Source organism: Ascaphus truei, chromosome 6 (assembly GCF_040206685.1).
Source record: "Ascaphus truei isolate aAscTru1 chromosome 6, aAscTru1.hap1, whole genome shotgun sequence".
NCBI lineage: Eukaryota > Metazoa > Chordata > Amphibia > Anura > Ascaphidae > Ascaphus > Ascaphus truei.
Window position 1 is genome coordinate 132,676,507 of NC_134488.1, and position 18,393 is coordinate 132,694,899.

An 18,393-nucleotide genomic window follows, 5' to 3' on the forward strand; every position below is an offset into this window, starting at 1 on the left:
ATGTTTTCTTACATAACACTTTTTATGGATGGAATGGAAGACAGCATAATTCTGCCACTGTATAAATCCTTCCTTAGTAATATACAGTACGTTAGGGTTGTTTACATTACAAAATAGGTGTCTAAGAGGGAATAGGATAACTATTTACAAATATATCAGGAACTTTTGAGAGAATGTTCATCCTGATGGCACTAGAAGTGACAGACAGGAGTCATCACTTGAGGAAAGGGGGTTTCATCAGGAACAAATGAAAGGGTTCTTTATAGTAAGGGTACGTAAAATGTGGCATTGTTATGCATGTGATGGCAGATACAATAGATATATTTAAGAAAAGGTCAGGCATCTTTTTAGAAAATAAAGGTATGTAGGGTTTTACCAAATAAGTAAACATATGAAGGATGTTGATTCGATGAAAAAAAGGAATTTATTTCCCCCCCATACGAGACATAATTAGTTGTTTCACTGGGGGTTTTCTGTTTGCCTTCCTCTGGATAAAATCGGATTAAACATTTTTAAAGAGATGGAAAAATAACCAGAAAATAGTGCAATGAAACTCATCGATACATCAAACTCATGGTTCCGGGCTCTGACCATATCAAACCCCTGGGAAAGAACAAAATGGCAACTATGGCTTCATTAAAAGAGATGTGTGAATTATTTGCCGACATTCATCTTCCACTGTGAATGTATATAGGGAGATGCGAATATTCACAGCTCAACGGCCAATCGGGCTCATTCGCTTCTTTAAAAAAAAAAAGTATTCCTGGACCCCCAGCGAAGGTGTGAATGTCTGCGTTAGGGGCCACAAGAAGAAGCACATCAGAGATACCTGGGAGATATGCTAATAGGATATGCAAAGTGAATGATTTCTAGCATGGTCCCAGGTATGGGTATCTCAGGTGAGATTCTTTTTGTGCACAGGTGTCGTCTCCATGCGTTGCTTTGAGGTGGGTAAGAGGGGACCCTAGTAAGATAGTACTCCTTCCCCCCCCCCCTAAAACCCATGTTTCAGGGCTACCTGGTGTACCTATAACAGCTGTGAGGATAGGCTTTGTTCCAGGGAATACCTCTTTTGCATAACAGCACTAACGTCCATTATAGTAACTCTGAAAGCTGCACTTAACACCTAGTGAGCCTTGAACATACCCGTTAGCTCTTAACGAGATGTTAACTTAAGTTTACGCCTCATTAACTCAATCACTGAGCTGTGTGGATCTGGTCCTCAGGGATGTGCTCTATTGACACGCTGACCAGTTCTTCTTGTTCTGGAGGTCTGTAGATCACCCCAGAATAACAACCTTCCCATCTGGTTCTAGGGTTGCCCAAAGAGTCGGTGTCTTCTCAAGTACCTTGTGCTAAAATACCCTTTGTTATTTTTCACGTAAAAAGCAACTGCTCCTTCCTTTCTACCTGTCTTTTCTAAATATAGTATAGCCTGGTACAGCTAGGCATCAGGGCTGATTTTCATTGTACTATCACTCAGTAATTGCCACAATATCCAAAACATTATTTCAATTAGTTCTGGTATTTTATTTCCCAAACTGCAAGCATTTGTATGCATGGCCTGAAGACCTTTGTTACTGCTTTTCTAAACCCCGGCTGTTTCTCTGTATTACTTCTCTGGGCGTGTATGTGTATACCGGTATTACCTCTCTGGGCATGTATGTGTATACCGGTATTACCTCTCTGGGCGTGTATGTGTATACCGGTATTACCTCTCTGGGCGTGTGTATGTATACCGGTATTACCTCTCTGGACGTGTATGTGTATACCGGTATTACCTCTCTGGGCGTGTATTTGTATACCGGTATTACCTCTCTGGCTGTGTATGTGTATACCGGTATTACCTCTCTGGGCATGTATGAGTATACAGGTATTACCTCTCTGGGCGTGTATGAGTATGCCGGTATTACCTCTCTGGGCGTGTATGTGTACCGGACCGGTATTACCTCTCTGGGTGTGTATGTGTATACCGGTATTACCTCTCTGGGTGTATGTGTATACCGGTATTACCTCTCTGGGCGTGTATGTGTATACCTCTCTGGGTGTATGTGTATACCGGTATTACCTCTCTGGGTGTGTATGTGTATACCGGTATTACCTCTCTGGGAGTGTATGTGTATACCGGTATTACCTCTCTGGGTGTGTATGTGTATACCGGTATTATCTCTCTGGGCGTGTATGTGTACACCGGTATTACCTCTCTGGGCGTGTATGTGTATACCGGTATTACCTCTCTGGGTGTGTATGTGTATACCGGTATTACCTCTCTGGGCGTATATGTGTATACCGGTATTACCTCTCTGGGCGTGTATGTGTATACCGGTATTACCTCTCTGGGCGTGTATGTGTAACGCCTGTATGCCCGCAGACCTGGCCAGTCCCCAGTACTGAGGTGGGTAAGGGTATAACACGCACCCACAGCAGTGAGGGCGTGCCCGGAGTGTGGTAAATAGCGTTGCCGGGCCTGGAGAGTAAGGGTTAACGTATATTTGCTGAGTCCAGGGTGCCAGAGGTCGGAGGGTAAAGTCCAAGTGCCAGAGTTCAAGGGCTGAAGAGAGCAGCGTAGTGATGTCCGTAAGCCAGGGTTCAAGAGCAGGAGAAGGCAGCGTAGTGATGTCCGTAAGCCAGGGTTCAAGGGCAGGAGAAGGCAGCGTAGTGATGTCCGTAAGCCAGGGTTCAAGGGCTGGAGAAGGCAGCATAGTGATGTCCGTAAGCCAGGGTTCAAGGGTTGGAGAAGGCAGCGTAGTGATGTCCGTAAGCCAGGGTTCAAGGGCTGGAGAAGGCAGCGTAGTGATGTCCGTAAGCCAGGGTTCAAGGGCAGGAGAAGGCAGCGTAGTCAAATCCAAAGCAGAGTTCAAGTTCAAACCAAGGGAATCCAAACAGGGGCAGGGACAGGAACCAGAGCTGAAACAGACAAGGGAGCTAGGCATAGACACTGCACACACAGGAGCTACAGGAAAGCTATGCAGAGCAATGACTGGAAGCACAGAGTGGGGTTAGGAAGAAGGACCAATAGGGATGAGGGGTGGAGCAGAGGCTTGAGTGAGTGTTTGCAGGGATAGGTCTGTGAGAGCAGGGGAGGAGACAGGGAAGTAATCCAGGGAGATGGCTTGTAGGCAACAGGGGGCGGAGCCAGTGCTTGGGAACGGCAGATAACTAGAGCGGGTGCGCGCGCATTCTGTAAGCCTGTTATGCGCGCACACCGCGCGTGTCACAGGGCGTGAGGGGCACACCGACGGGGAAATGCTCGGCACTGGAGGCGGAGGAGAAGCGGGGGAGTCAAGGGCTGGGGCAATGGAGGCACGCCGAGGAGCGCGCGCCACACGGGGATTAACGAGCGATCGGGAACGGAGGAGGAGTGCTGCCCAATTACCGGAGCTTAGGAGTGGGACCCTCCCCGGGTATAAAAAATGGCTCCCTATCAAATTCAAGTAGAAAAATAAGGCAGTGCCCTGCCAAGAGTAACAGAAGGAGGCTCACGGTTTATAGCAAAAAAAGTAGATTTATTACATAAAAAAAGTGGACAAAATGGTCCCCCCTAAGCCGCAGCAGGGGTCCACCAACGCGTTTGATAAAGGGCATACTGCCCGAAACGCGTTGGTGGACCCCTGCTGCGGCTTAGGGGGGACCATTTTGTCCACTTTTTTTATGTAATAAATCTTTTTTTGCTATAAACCGTGAGCCTCCTTCTGTTACTCTTGGCAGGGCACTGCCTTATTTTCCTACCTGTTCCTGCTGCCTACCTGGGAGATTGCACGCCTATGGAAATTCTGATGTTGGATACTCCAGGAGAAACTGAGTGAGTGTACTTTATGGGTCGCTGTGCCCTTTCTTTCTCCTCTGATTAATGGGACGTTGGTCTGTACTACTTATTTATGGCGCCGCTGGCATTAGGTACTAGTCCCCTAACCCTATTAGGGCTACGTTATGCTATATGCTTACATGGAAGGAGTTTATCCTAACTGCAGTTTATTATGCCAAACAGGACTTGTTTTTTCTGACGCACTGGCTTTCAACACAACCTTATCAAATTCAGTCTGTTCTAGGGCTGTTCCGCGTAGCCTGGTCCTTAGGGAGTAGGCAGAATTCTACCTCACCCCATCAGGGGGTGAAGGGGTGAAGACTAGCCCAGGGGCCACAAGCTCCTGGGGGCCTAGTCCAGGGAAGAAGGCATGCAGAGCTGTGAGGGATATGTCTGTGAACATTAATGAAACGTGACCCTCTCTTGTATGAGAAGGAACTGTATGAGCTCGTTTGCCAATAAATCCTGTTGTACCGTTCCTGTACCGCCTCTGGCAGAGCCCTGCACCATCCTGAGAACCTGTCCTGTTATCCTACTCCCCATACCAATGCCAAGACTCAGACCTCCTGTAAGCCAACAGGTGAGTACTACAGCACCATAAGGCTGAGTCCCCGCGGCGCTGAGCGCGCCGGGTGTCCTGCATGAACGCGCGCGGGGGGGGGCAATGCGGGTAGTTGAGCGCGTTGGAAAGTATAATTTTTTTGTTTAAGCGCCGAGCGTGTGTGGGTGTTACATGTAGGATTATGTTTTGGTGTCACATGTTGATTCTTTGATTGTAACTATGATTAAAGTATATATGATTCTCTTTCATTGCATTCTGCTCGGACGCTTTGCACATTGTTAATTATTGTTGAATAAAAACATTGCAAGAGTCTGGATTTTCTTACGTTTCCTGTATTCGTTTTTTTGACTGTCTTTCTGCTTATTAAGGCCCTTGTTTACTAAGTGGTGCTGTTCCACATGGCAGCTTCACATTGACCATTATGATGCCGTCTTTGTGAACACTTCAGAATTCAGATTCCATTCCAAGTTCTTATTTTCTGATCCCTCATTCTTAATCCGCCACCGACTCCCATGGCGTGGCCGCCTGCCGCCGATTGTCCCGAGATTGCAGAGGCGTCTGCTGGGTAATTTCAGTGGGGTCCACTCCGTCTGTCTCTGCCACCGCCGGGAGATATAGTGACGGACAGAAAAGAGACAATGACCAATTATATCTGCAACATGCGCTGACTTGTGACAGGCTGGCACCGAGAAACAACGCACCAGCAACTTGTACCTCCCTTCTATTGCAGGTCATCGTAGAGAGACGCAGAACAACGAGAAATGAGGCTCAGTGAGATGAAGACGCAACAAGCCGTCCGTTTCCCGGGGCTGTATCACTGCCTCCAACTGGTCGCCGTGCTGCTTGTCTATGGGCCCAGGTTCCATTACTGCTGCTTTTCCTGCCTCACCCAACCCAGTGAAAGGATGTTAGCCTGTGAGACGCTAGCAAATCACACCAATACTGTGACTGCCATAGCGTGTCTGCAACTGCTGGAGAATACATTTGCACCGCTGAATGATTACATAATACGTATGTTATCATTGTATCTCATCCCAAAGTTTTGTCGCCGAGAGGTACCTGCTTGTATATCCCTGTGCCCGCCCTATGAGTAGAGATATGAGAAGTACTCTCACGCATTGTCTCGTCGGCCATATTCAACGCGTGCAATCTCGCCATGCACCGGCTGCGCCAAATGGGCTTGAAAACGCTATTACTTTGCAGAACTAGAGATAGAGCCCAAATGTCGTGGTTGTAGATTTTAAGTGAATGTGCGATATCGTGGAATATTGCAACACTAAAATTGAGGCGTTTCTTGAATTAAAAAGCACAACGATCGGTTGCATAAATGTGACACTTTATATAAAAAACAATCAAAGCATTTGCGATAGGTGGTAACCTGTTTCAGGGGTGTGCGTGGGGCTTAATGGTATCTGTGTTCATTTCTACCTCTATGTTGTTCCGGGTGCATGATTGGGGGTCATTTACCAAAGTCTTCTATCTGCACAACTGCGTCTAAACCACCGCAAGAACAATGCGCCATGTTTATCAACGAAGAAAATCCCATTGGTAGTGCTATGCCTTAACCCTTTCACTGACAGAGAGGCCACTGCATCAGCCTCTCTGGCACGTCATGAGCATGTGATCGCGCCACAGCGAGGGTTTCCCTCGTCGTTTTAACATCTCCTACGTAACTGGTGAACGCGAGCACCCGAAGAAAGTGAGCGAGAAAAGGCACGATGTTCACAACATGTCACAAGGGCCCCATGAGTGGCGTGCAGCCCACGTAACGTTCAGTGGAGGTAATTCGGGCGCCCAACCAGCTCACATATCTGGTGCATTATTTGTGCCTCAATTTTGCAGCTAGGAAACTTTGGTAAATCGCCCTCTACCACTATTGGTCAAAACCATGGGAAGTGCCAGCAACCAGCAGCTCTTTATCGACAATCTGTTCCACCATTTTTCTTGCCCCAACAGAATACTCCCCACCCTAAACAGCTAAGCTACACTTTAACTTGCCCAACTCCCTAAATGCCCTACTAGGGCATTCCCCAGCGATCCACACAAAGTACAGTGGAAGTTTCAATGGTTTTATGATGATATCATTGTTATTACAGTAATGTAAGCATATAACAGCCTGGTACAGCGCTACCACTGGCAGCAACCAGTCTTGAAGCCAGCAAGACTTCAACCGCACCAAACATGCCCAACGAACACCCACCAACAGTCTGAATACCAGGAGGCAACCCGGGTGATCGTATATCCTCGGCGGACGCGGTTATATACACTTCCTTCAGAATGAGGTGCGCCTGTTTCGCGGTTTCCGGCATGGCGCCACTGTTGTGCCTGAGTGTGAATGATCTCCAGTGTAGATTCTCTGCGTCCTGTGCCGTTTTCCTTTGGACCCTCCCGTGTGTTTCTCACCTCCTGTGTAATATTGTGTCCTCGCAGCGTACGCACTGAAGGACACCATTCAACAGGCAATGCAATTTGTAGTCACAGAGATCCAGCACGAGAAATACAAACGTAAGTACAGTAGCTTCAAAGCAGCAACAGGGGCGGCCAACTCTAGTCCCCAGGGGACACCAATAGGTCAGCTTTTAAGGATATCCCCGATTGAGCCACCTGTGCTGAAGCAGGGATAGCCTTAAGACCTGACCTGTTGGTGGCCCTTGGTCAAGGATAACTTAATGTGACGTTATTTAGGTTGTACCTAAACGGGCGTTGACCCCAATACAGATACAGATATGGCAGGAGGACGCTTGCAGGGTCTGGGTGGGTGGAACAGAATACAGAATGTGTCGCACACCAATAGAAAACTGCCACTTATGCCACTGCTCCTAATGCCAGGGCAGACCGGCTGCTGTCCGGTACATGAATCCAAACAAAAGGAGAATCAAGGCACGTTGGTTTTTCAAAAACAAATTTATTGAGCCAGAAAAGTGGACTGACTTTTCAGGGGCTGTACGTGCAGCCTTCATCAGGGGCTGTATGTGCAGCCTTCATCAGGGCTGTATGTGCAGCCTTCATCATGGGATGTACGTGCAGCCTTCATCAGGGGCTGTACGTGCAGCCTTCATCAGGGGCTGTATGTGCAGCCTTCATCAGGGCTGTATGTGCAGCCTTCATCATGGGATGTATGCGCAGCCTTCATCAGGGGCTGTACGTGCAGCCTTCATCAGGGGCTGTACGTGCAGCCTTCATCAGGGGCTGTATGTGCAGCCTTCATCATGGGATGTATGTGCAGCTTCATCAGGGGCTGTACGTGCAGCCTTCATCAGGGGCTGCACGTGCAGCCTTCATCGGGGGCTGTACGTGCAGCCTTCATCGGGGGCTGTACGTGCAGCCTTCATCATGGGATGTATGTGCAGCTTCATCAGGGGCTGTACGTGCAGCCTTCATCAGGGGCTGCACGTGCAGCCTTCATCGGGGGCTGTACGTGCAGCCTTCATCGGGGGCTGTACGTGCAGCCTTCATCATGGGATGTATGTGCTGCTTCATCAGGGGCTGTATGTGCAGCCTTCATCATGGGATGTATGTGCAGCTTCATCAGGGGCTGCACGTGCAGCCTTCATCGGGGGCTGTATGTGCAGCCTTCATCAGGGCTGTATGTGCAGCCTTCATCATGGGATGTATGTGCAGCTTCATCAGGGGCTGTACGTGCAGCCTTCATCAGGGGCTGCACGTGCAGCCTTCATCGGGGGCTGTACGTGCAGCCTTCATCGGGGGCTGTACGTGCAGCCTTCATCATGGGATGTATGTGCAGCTTCATCAGGGGCTGTACGTGCAGCCTTCATCAGGGGCTGCACGTGCAGCCTTCATCGGGGGCTGTACGTGCAGCCTTCATCGGGGGCTGTACGTGCAGCCTTCATCATGGGATGTATGTGCAGCTTCATCAGGGGCTGTATGTGCAGCCTTCATCATGGGATGTATGTGCAGCTTCATCAGGGGCTGCACGTGCAGCCTTCATCGGGGGCTGTACGTGCAGCCTTCATCGGGGGCTGTACGTGCAGCCTTCATCATGGGATGTATGTGCAGCTTCATCAGGGGCTGTATGTGCAGCCTTCATCGGGGGCTGTATGTGCAGCCTTCATCAGGGGCATGTAAAGGGAATCAAAGATCCGGAGCACGACGGATTTTCGAATCAAAGTAGAAATGCATTAGCCACACAACGTTTCGACCAACAAACGTGGTCTTTATCAAGTGTCACGGCGTGAATAAAAATCCGCAGTGCTCTGGATCCATTTCCTATACTGAATCTGGATTACTCTGGCAGGTACTCCTTGAACCCGCAGCACCGGTAAGTGTATGTATTTAGTTACAATTCTTGTGGTCTGCAGCATATTACCATTGTTTTTTTTTATCAAGGGAATGGCGTGAGTGGCTGACCCTCAAGGGTCCAATCTTTAAAGTCCTTGTGGACGGGTCTAACACCACAGGCATCATTTAAATGACATACTGTTGCGTCCCAGCATTATTTCCATGTCCTCGCCTCTCCATTCAGTAAAAGCCCCATTTTGGGGTCTGAAAAGGAGAAACGCCAATTTTAGCTGCAAGTTTAATAACGTGCATTTCATAAGCACCATGATCCAGTATATTATATTTTATATGGATCACATCTGTATTTCTTAAGGCATCTTTTATATATGTGAAGTGATATTTAAGTAATAATCCCAGAAGAACAGGGCATTACTGGCCAATAATGCCTGGGCTGGTAGAGTTGAAGGCCCGAGGCGGAGCCGAGGTAACTCAGCTAGGTCATTATTGGCCAGTAATGCCCTGTTCTGAGGGGATTATTACTATTATAGGCAAAAAGTAGGCTTTTAACAATTTTGTTTTTACATTTTTCATAAAAAAAAGATAGACACTTGCATATTGAGATTGATTTTTATCAACATAATATTCTACATTTCTTATGCTTTTACTGTACTTGAAATGAAATTGTACATACACACAGACAATGCATTCCCCCTCTACATATGTAACAGTGTTTCCCCCACCCAACGGGAGATTCTGCCATTACTGGTCGTGTGGTGCATGATACCTGCTGGTAACAGGAGGGCTGAGTTGTCCGCCGATGGTAGTGGGAACACAGGACTAGGCTTCTGGGGTACATTACGCGTATCTCTAGCAGTGCAGCGCCTCCATCTGCCGCAGGCTCCAGATGAATGGAGGCGATCTCCTACGGTAGAATTACTCCCTCTCCTCCCAGTAAGATCACACACAGCCAGGAGGCATAACAACTCAGGAACAGGCTTATTCTTGGTACACGAACAGTACACCGCAGGCTTCTGCCCAATACAGTCTCTGACTCAGCTACCCAGCTGAAGGATGGTCCTTGGACAACCACTACAGGTCGAGGGCCCCTGTAACTGTCCTAGCTCTTCCCTGCCCCTCTATCAGGGGCAGAGGTATGGTGCACACTCACTCTCCCCCTAGGGGAAGAGTACCAGAGAAGGCCCAATACTCTCTAATGTGTGACCTGCCTCCCTCAAGTGGGGAGAGGCACTCTAAATTTTGGGCGGCGATGCCCTTATGTACAGCCAGGAAGAGGGCACCAGGTCTGTCCCATGATTGGACATGCTCAGGCCTGATGTCACCGCTTGTGCAACCTCAACTTACCGGGATTCACCTGGCTTCTGGTCACGTCGCCATGACAACACATTGTCAAATAACGCCGCGGAGTCATGTGACGTGACATGTCGTTATGGCAACATGTGTCAAATGTCGCTGCGGGGTCACGTGATGTCATGTGACCCTCGGTCACTGGAGAGGGGGGGGTGCGAGCTCTGGGGCCGGCACAGGGGGGGGGGGGAGTGCAGCAAAATAACTTTGCACATCCCTGATCTAGAGCAGCGGTGCGCAAACTGGGGGGCGCGCCCCCTCGGGGGGGCGCAAGATTATGTAGGGGGGGCGCAGGCTGCGTGTGGAGAAACCTGGGGACGGGCAGAGCTGTGCCAGAAGCTCCGTGCAGAGGCTGCTTCCAGTTCTCTGCTGTGTCTTGCAGAGGGGGCGGGGCCTTGCTGCGGGGCCTTGCAGAGGGGGCGGGGCCTTCCCTGCACACAGACAAGCCCTCCTCCTCCTCCTGTCTTTTACCCGCCCGTTTTCAGCAGCACATGGGGGGGACCGGAGCAGGTTTAGTTACTCTCTCCCCCTACCCACTGTGTGTGTGTGTGTGTGTGTGTGTGTGTGTGTGTGTGTGTGTGTGTGTGTGTGTGTGTGTGTGTGTGTGTGTGTGTGTGTGTGTGTGTGTGTGTGTGTGTGTGTGTGTGTGTGTGTGTGTGTGTGTGTGTGTGTGTGTGTGTGTGTGTGTGTGTGTGGAAATGTGTGTGTGGAAATGTGTGTGTGGGGAAATGTGTGTGTGGGGAAATGTGTGTGTGTGTGGAAATGTGTGTGTATGTGTGTATGTGTATGTGTGTGTGTGTGTGTGTATATGTAGAAATGTGTGTGTATATGTAGAAATGTGTGTGTATATGTAGAAATGTGTGTGTATATGTAGAAATGTGTGTGTATATGTAGAAATGTGTGTGTATATGTAGAAATGAGTGTGTATATGTAGAAATGAGTGTGTGCTGTGTTGGTTGTGATTTGAGTGGGTGTGTGTGTGTGTATATGTATGTGTGTGTATATGTATGTGTGTGTATATGTATGTTTGTGTGTGTATATATATGTGTGTGTTTGTGTGTGTATATATATGGACTGTTGTGTGTGTGTTTGCGTGTGTGTGCCTGTTGGTTGTCTGTGTGTGTGTTGTGATTGAGTGTGTGCTGTGTTGGTTGTGATTTGAGTGGGTGTTGTGTGTATGTGTGTGTGTATATGTATGTATGTGTGTGTGTGTTTGTGTGTATATATATATGGACTGGTGTGTGTGTGTGTGTGTGCTGTGCCTGTTGGTTGTCTGTGTGTGTGTGTGTTGTGGTTGAGTGTTGTGTGTGTTGGTGGTGATTATGTGAGTGTTGGTTGTGACTGTGTGTGTAGCGATTGAGTGTGTGCTGTGTTGGTTGTGATTTGAGTGTGTGTTGTGTGTGTGTGTGTGTTGTGATTGAGTGTGTGTGTTGGTTGTGGGTGTTGTGATTGAATGCAGCGTTGCACAAACTGAGGGGGGGACGCCCCAGGCGCAAGATTATTTAGGCGGGGCGCGTGCAGCAAAACCTGGTTGTGCAGGCGAAAAAGATGTGCGCGCGCGGGCGGCCAAATAGAATAGTGCAGGTGGGGCCACGTGATTTGGAGGTACGCGGAGGAGCACGCCCCAGCGCTGTGATGTCAAACGCCCCTCCCTCCGGTGTCTGCCTACAATAGCGCTGTGGTCCTGCTCTCCTCCGCTGGCAACCTGCTTCGCTGCGATCCTCTTCAAGTGTGAGGGTAGGCTGCCAATATATCAATCATACTATGAATGTACAGAAATAATAAAAAAAAGTGTAAACACTTCCCCACTCGTGCTTGCAAAATTATGCAGGACACCCTGTGCTCATGCTTGGAGAGTTGGTGATGTCACCGCTCTCAGCGGCAGCGTGGACGCAGCCTAATTTTGCAAGAGCGAGCTGTTGAAGTATGTAAGTATTTAGGCTGCGCTTATTGTGCCGGCGACGCAACATCGCCCGAAAACAAATGCATTGGCGCCGCCGCGTGCGCTTATAGTAAGCGTGACGTGGCGACGCGATTTTTTGAAGCTGGCAATATTTGATTTTTAAGGGGCTGTCGCCTCATATGACAGCCCCTGAACCAATCAATGGCCTGGTCGCCCACGCCGCCGCCGCAAAGCGAAATACAACTTTCGCTAGCGGCGACGGGTGACGTCGCGGGCACTATATGCGCGGCCTTAGACATATTTGTATTTACATTGTATACCGTTTAATAAAGGGTTTTTTTTCATGGGATTTTGATTACATCAGGCAGGGGGGCCCGAGAAATTTCATGGATAAAATGGGGGGCTCGGCATAAAAAGTTTGCTCACCCCTGATCTAGAGTAACCAACTCAGAAGGACATCTAGTTCGCCTCTTCATACATCCATAGAGAATTCCATGAGGGTCAAAAGAGAAGGGAGAGGGGGATCCCACATAGAAAGACAAAGCAAATATAGTGAAGATTGCTTTAATATATAAAAAACACAAAGTAATGCACTTACATAGGCAGCTTTGAGACGTGCATTTAGACCACCCTGGGTCCCAGCACTGGACCTCCATTCTGCCCCGGATCCTGCTTACACGGCCGCTCCAGCAGTAAATGAAATCACAGGGTTGAAAATTCTGGAACCACATCTTAGCTGCAGTCCTCCAGCAGCAAACATCTGTCCTCCCAAAGTTCCTATGCTCAGCCAACCTCCGCCCTACGCGTTTCGCTCAAATATGAACTACCTCAGGGAACAGCCCCTTACAGATAAGCAGTGCAATTTGCGCTTGCACCTCTTTTTTCTGACTCCCAGTCTGACCCTGTAACAACTGACCCTGCGTCACTAACATCATCATTACCATCAATCACAGCATTATCATGCTCACCTGATCCTGCCACCTGGACACCTGGCTGACCAGTCCTGGATCTTTTGTGCGCCGCACGGTTCCCACTGCTGGTCCCCGGTTCGGTGACACTTCCCTGTGCCCCTGGTTCCGGCATATCTGCCGAGGAGCTGGCCTGAACAAGATGAACCCCCGGGGTCAGTGGCAGTGGAGCTGCCGGGGGCGGGATCCACCACTGGGTATGGGCCATTACAGGGGCAGAGGGTAAGGGGGGGAAAGACCCCCCTCCCCCCCCCAAGGCGAGGTGTTGCGTGCCATGGGGGCCTGACGTAAAAGGGGGGTTGACCACAGGGATAGCCTGACGGAGGATAGCTCCATCCCTGGGGTCCTGCAGCTGTGAGGACAAGGGGGAGGGTGGCTGGGGTTGAAACAACATTCACCCTGTTTCGGGTGTCCAGGGGGTCTGCTGCGGGGGGTGGGAGGGGGTGTTATGTGCTCCAAAGTAGGCATGAGGGGAGCTGGGGAAGGCATGGGGGGGCACTGGGGTGCCGGGGAAGGCATGGGGGGCACTGGGACAGTTGCAGGAAGCGCTGAGGCAGGCATGGGGGGCGCTGGTGTGGGCGGCATAGCAGGTGCCAGAAGTCTTACTTTAGGCATCGAGTTCGCCGGGGCAGGCATGGCGGCCGCTGGGGGAGGCACGGGGGCCGGTGTGTTAATCAAAATTAGTGTCGGACTCTTGCAGAGTTTAAATACCCGTGCCTGCCCGAGCCCCCCCCCCCCTGAAGGGAATAGAGCCGGCCTTCATGGCTAGCAAACACCTGGAGGCACAACAGCCCTTATGTGGGCGACAGCCCCATCTTGGGACCTCTGCCTTTCTCAAACTCGGCTGCTGCTGCTACAAACACACAAACTATGTAGCTATTAACACAAACTTGACAGACACACAAACTCTGCTGCAACACACACACAAACGCTCCCTCCTCACTGTGTCCTGTGCGGCAGGGTGGGGGAGGAGACAGTGCCTGGCTGCAGGCAGGGAGGGGGAGGAGTTATTGCCTGGCTGCAGGCAGGGTGGGGGAGGAGTTATTGCCTGGCTGCAGGGAGGGGGAGGAGTCAGTGCCTGGCTGCAGGGAGCAGGAGGAGTCAGTGCCTGGCTGCAAGGAGGGGGAGGAGTCATTGCCTGGCTGCAGGCAGGGTGGGGGAGGAGTTAGTGCATGGCTGTAGGGAGGGGGAGGAGTCAGTGCCTGGCTGCAGGCAGGGAAGGGGTGGAGTTATTGCCTGGCTGCAGGGAGGGGGAGGAGTCAGTGCCTGGCTGCAGGCAGGGTGGGGGAGGAGTTATTGCCTGGCTGCAGGGAGCGGGAGGAGTCAGTGCCTGGCTGCAGGCAGGGAGGGGGAGCAGTCAGTGTCTTGTTGCAGGGAGGGGGAGGAGTCAGTGCCTGGCTGCAGGCAGGGAGGGGGAGGAGCCAGTGCCTGGCTGCAGGCAGGGAGGGGGAGGAGTCAGTGCTGGCTGCAGGCAGGGAGGGGGAGGAGTCAGTGCCTGGCTGCAGGCAGGGAGGGGGAAGAGACAGTGCCTGGCTGCAGGCAGGGAGGGGGAAGAGACAGTGCCTGGCTGCAGGCAGGGAGGGGGAGGAGTCAGTGCATGGATGCAGGGAGGGGGAGGAGTCAGTGCCTGACTACAGGCAGGGAGGGGGAGGAGTCAGTGCCTGGCTGTAGGCAGGGAGGGGGAGGAGTCAGTGCTGGCTGCAGGCAGGGTGGGGGAGGAGTAAGTGCCTGGTTGCAGGCAGGGAAGGAGTCAGTGTCTGGCTGCAGGGAGGGGGAGGAGTCAGTGTCTGGCTGCAGGGAGGGGGAGGAGTCAGTGCCTGGCTGCAGGGAGGGGGAGGAGTCAGTGTCTGGCTGCAGGCAGGGAGAGGGAGGAGTCAGTGTCTGGATGTAGGGTGGGGGAGGAGTCAGTGTCTTGTTGCAGGGAGGGGGAGGAGTCAGTGCCTCGCTGCAGGCAGGGAGGGGGAGGAGTAAGTGCCTGGATGCAGGGAGGGGGTGGAGTCAGTGTCTTGTTGCCGGGAGGGGGAGGGGTCAGTGCCTGGCTGTAGGGGGGGAGGAGTCAGTGCCTGGATGCAGGGTGGGGGAGGAGTCAGTGTCTTGTTGCAGGTAGGGGGAGGAGTCAGTGCCTGGCTGCAGGGAGGGGAAGGAGTCAGTGCCTGGCTGCAGGCAGGGGGAGGAGTCAGTGCCTGGCTGCAGGCAGGGGGAGGAGTCAGTGCCTGGCTGCAGGGAGGGGGAGGAGTCAGTGCCTGACTGCAGGGAGGAGGACGGAGTCAGTGCCTGGCTGCAGGGAGGGGGAGGAGTCAGTGCCTGGCTGCAGGGAGGGGGAGGAGTCAGTACCTGGCTGCAGGGAGGGGGAGGAGTCAGTGCCTGACTGCAGGGAGGAGTCAGTGCCTGGCTGCAGGGAGGGGGATGAGTCAGTGCCTGGCTGCAGGGGGAGGAGTCAGTGCCTGGCTGCAGGCAGGGAGAGGAGTCAGTGCCTGGCTGCAGGGAGGGGGAGGAGTCAGTGCCTGGCTGCAGGGAGGGGGAGGAGTCAGTGCCTGGCTGCAGGCAGGGGGAGGAGTCAGTGCCTGGCTGCAGGGAGGGGGATGAGTCAGTGCCTGGCTGCAGGGGGAGGAGTCAGTGCCTGGCTGCAGGGGGAGGAGTCAGTGCCTGGCTGCAGGCAGGGGGAGGAGTCAGTGCCTGGCTGCAGGCAGGGGGAGGAGTCAGTGCCTGGCTGCAGGCAGGGGGAGGAGTCAGTGCCTGGCTGGGAGTTGCTCTAACAAATGAGAGGTAATTGTTTGGAAATGTAATCTTGGCAATCACGCCCCATTACTGAGTGAATAATGCCCGGGATTTAGCCTATAATCCCGTGTGTGTGTGGTCTGGCTGTTATATAGGATTTAGCCTATAATCCCGTGTGTGTGTGGTCTGGCTGTTATATAGGATTTAGCCTATAATCCCGTGTGTGGTCTGGCTGTTATATAGGATTTAGCCTATAATCCCGTGTGTGGTCTGGCTGTTATATAGGATTTAGAATTTTAAATGCATATGTTAGATCAGCGGCGCGCAAACTTTTTTTACTGCGCCCCCGTGGTGCCTGCTCTCCTCCTTGGTGCACCCCCCTCCCCCCCGTGCCTGCTCTCCTCCTTGGTGCGCCCCCCCGTGCCTGCTCTCCTCCTTGGTGCACCCCCCCGTGCCTGCTCTCCTCCTTGGTGCCCCCCCCTCCCTGCTCTGCTCCTTGGTGCGCCCCCCCTCCCTACTCTCCTCCTTGGTGCACCCCCCCCCCGTGCCTGCTCTCCTCCTTGGTGCGCCCCCCCTCCCCCCGTGCCTGCTCTCCTCCTTGGTGCGCCCCCCCCGTGCCTGCTCTCCTTCTTGGTGCACCCCCCGTGCCTGCTCTCCTCCTTGGTGCCCCCCCTCCCTGCTCTCCTCCTTGGTGCGCCCCCCCGTGCCTGCTCTCCTCCTTGGTGCCCCCCCTCCCTGCTCTCCTCCTTGGTGCGCCCCCCCTCCTTGCTCTCCTCCTTGGTGCGCCCCCCCTCCCTGCTCTCCTCCTTGGTGCGCCCCCCCGTGCCTGCTCTCCTCCTTGGTGCCCCCCCTCCCTGCTCTCCTCCTTGGTGCGCCCCCCCTCCTTGCTCTCCTCCTTGGTGCGCCCCCCCTCCCTGCTCTCCTCCTTGGTGCACCCCCCCCGTGCCTGCTCTCCTCCTTGGTGCGCCCCCCCTCCTTGCTCTCCTCCTTGGTGCGCCCCCCCTCCCTGCTCTCCTCCTTGGTGCACCCCACCTGTGCCTGCTCTCCTCCTTGGTGCGCCCCCCCTCCCCCCCGTGCCTGCTCTCCTCCTTGGTGCCCCCCCTCCCCCCGTGCCTGCTCTCCTCCTTGGTGCACCCCCCCGTGCCTGCTCTCCTCCTTGGTGCCCCCCCCTCCCTGCTCTCCTCCTTGGTGCACCCCCCCTGTGCCTGCTCTCCTCCTTGGTGCGCCCCCCCTCCCCCCCGTGCCTGCTCTCCCCCTCCCCCCCGTGCCTGCTCTCCTCCTTGGTGCCCCCCCTCCCCCCGTGCCTGCTCTCCTCCTTGGTGCACCCCCCCGTGCCTGCTCTCCTCCTTGGTGCCCCCCCCTCCCTGCTCTCCTCCTTGGTGCGCCCCCCCTCCTTGCTCTCCTCCTTGGTGCGCCCCCCCCCCCTCCTTACCTCGCGACATGATCACGTGTCCTGAAGCCGGCTGAACCTCGGTAAGTAGAGGTTGCAGAGGCCTCAGCGGTCCCCCGGCATTTAATTTAAATTCCTGGGGGGAGAGCACGGGACGTCTGAAACCGCCCGTGTCCCCACACAAAAAATCAAGCGCCCCCAGTCTGTGCACCGCTTTGTTACATGTTATATATCCGACTCCGTCACGTGTCTGCACATTGTACGCCATGTTGGCCGCCATGTTGTACGCCATGTTGTACGCCATGTTGGCCGCCATGTTGGACGCCATGTTGTACGCCATGTTGTACGCCATGTTGGCCGCCATGTTGGCCGCCATGTTGGCCGCCATGTTGTACGCCATGTTGTACGCCATGTTGTACGCCATGTTGTACGCCATGTTGGCCGCCATGTTGTACGCCATGTTGGCCGCCATGTTGTACGCCATGTTGTACGCCATGTTGTACGCCATGTTGGCCGCCATGTTGTACGCCATGTTGGCCGCCATGTTGTACGCCATGTTGTACGCCATGTTGGCCGCCATGTTGTACGCCATGTTGTACGCCATGTTGGCTGCCATGTTGTACGCCATGTTGTACGCCATGTTGGCCGCCATGTTGTACGCCATGTTGTACGCCATGTTGGCCGCCATGTTGTACGCCATGTTGTACGCCATGTTGTACGCCATGTTGGCCGCCATGTTGTACGCCATGTTGTACGCCATGTTGGCCGCCATGTTGTACGCCATGTTGTACGCCATGTTGGCCGCCATGTTGTACGCCATGTTGTACGCCATGTTGTACGCCATGTTGGCCGGTTCTAATATTTCTATTAACTTTAGTTTCTAATTTGAAATATCATGTGTTTGTCTCTAGATCGTGTTGGTGCTGACATTTTGAGATACCTTATTAACGAGGCTAAAACGAAAGCGGATGAGATCTTGACACGTAAGGTTTCCAAAAGGCTCTGTCTGCCACACAGCACAACACACACACACACACACACACACACACACACACACACGCACAACACACGCACACGTACTGTACGCATGCACCCATACATACACACACACACACACACATGCACGCACACGTACTATACGCATGCACCCCCCCCCCACACACACACACACACATACACACACACGTACTGTACGCATGCACCCATACACACACACATACACACACGTACTGTACGCATGCACCCATACACACACACACACACACACACACACACACACACACACACATACACACACACGTACTGTACGCATGCACCCATACACACACACACACACACACACATACACACACACGTACTGTACGCATGCACCCATACACACACACACACACACACAAACACACATACACACACACGTACTGTACGCATGCACCCATACACACA

At 52.8% G+C, this 18,393-nt stretch overlaps 1 protein-coding gene across 4 annotated transcripts in view; it reads left to right on the top strand.

Annotated features, from left to right (window-relative positions):
• The first annotated feature begins 6,488 nt into the window (after window positions 1-6,488).
• The window catches only part of SPACA6 (sperm acrosome associated 6), a 67,783-nt gene continuing 55,878 nt past the window's right edge, over window positions 6,489-18,393 (top strand). Inside the window, exons 1-2 of one of the 4 annotated variants that reach the window (XM_075606380.1) lie at window positions 6,489-6,872; window positions 17,862-17,933. In XM_075606380.1, coding sequence (XP_075462495.1) covers window positions 6,830-6,872; window positions 17,862-17,933 — 115 coding nt within the window. In that variant the 5' untranslated portion in view covers window positions 6,489-6,829. Of the gene's footprint in view, window positions 6,873-10,399; window positions 10,482-17,861; window positions 17,934-18,393 lie in introns of those variants that run through there. The other 3 variants (XR_012802353.1, XM_075606378.1, XM_075606379.1) reach the window with 3 other exon arrangements.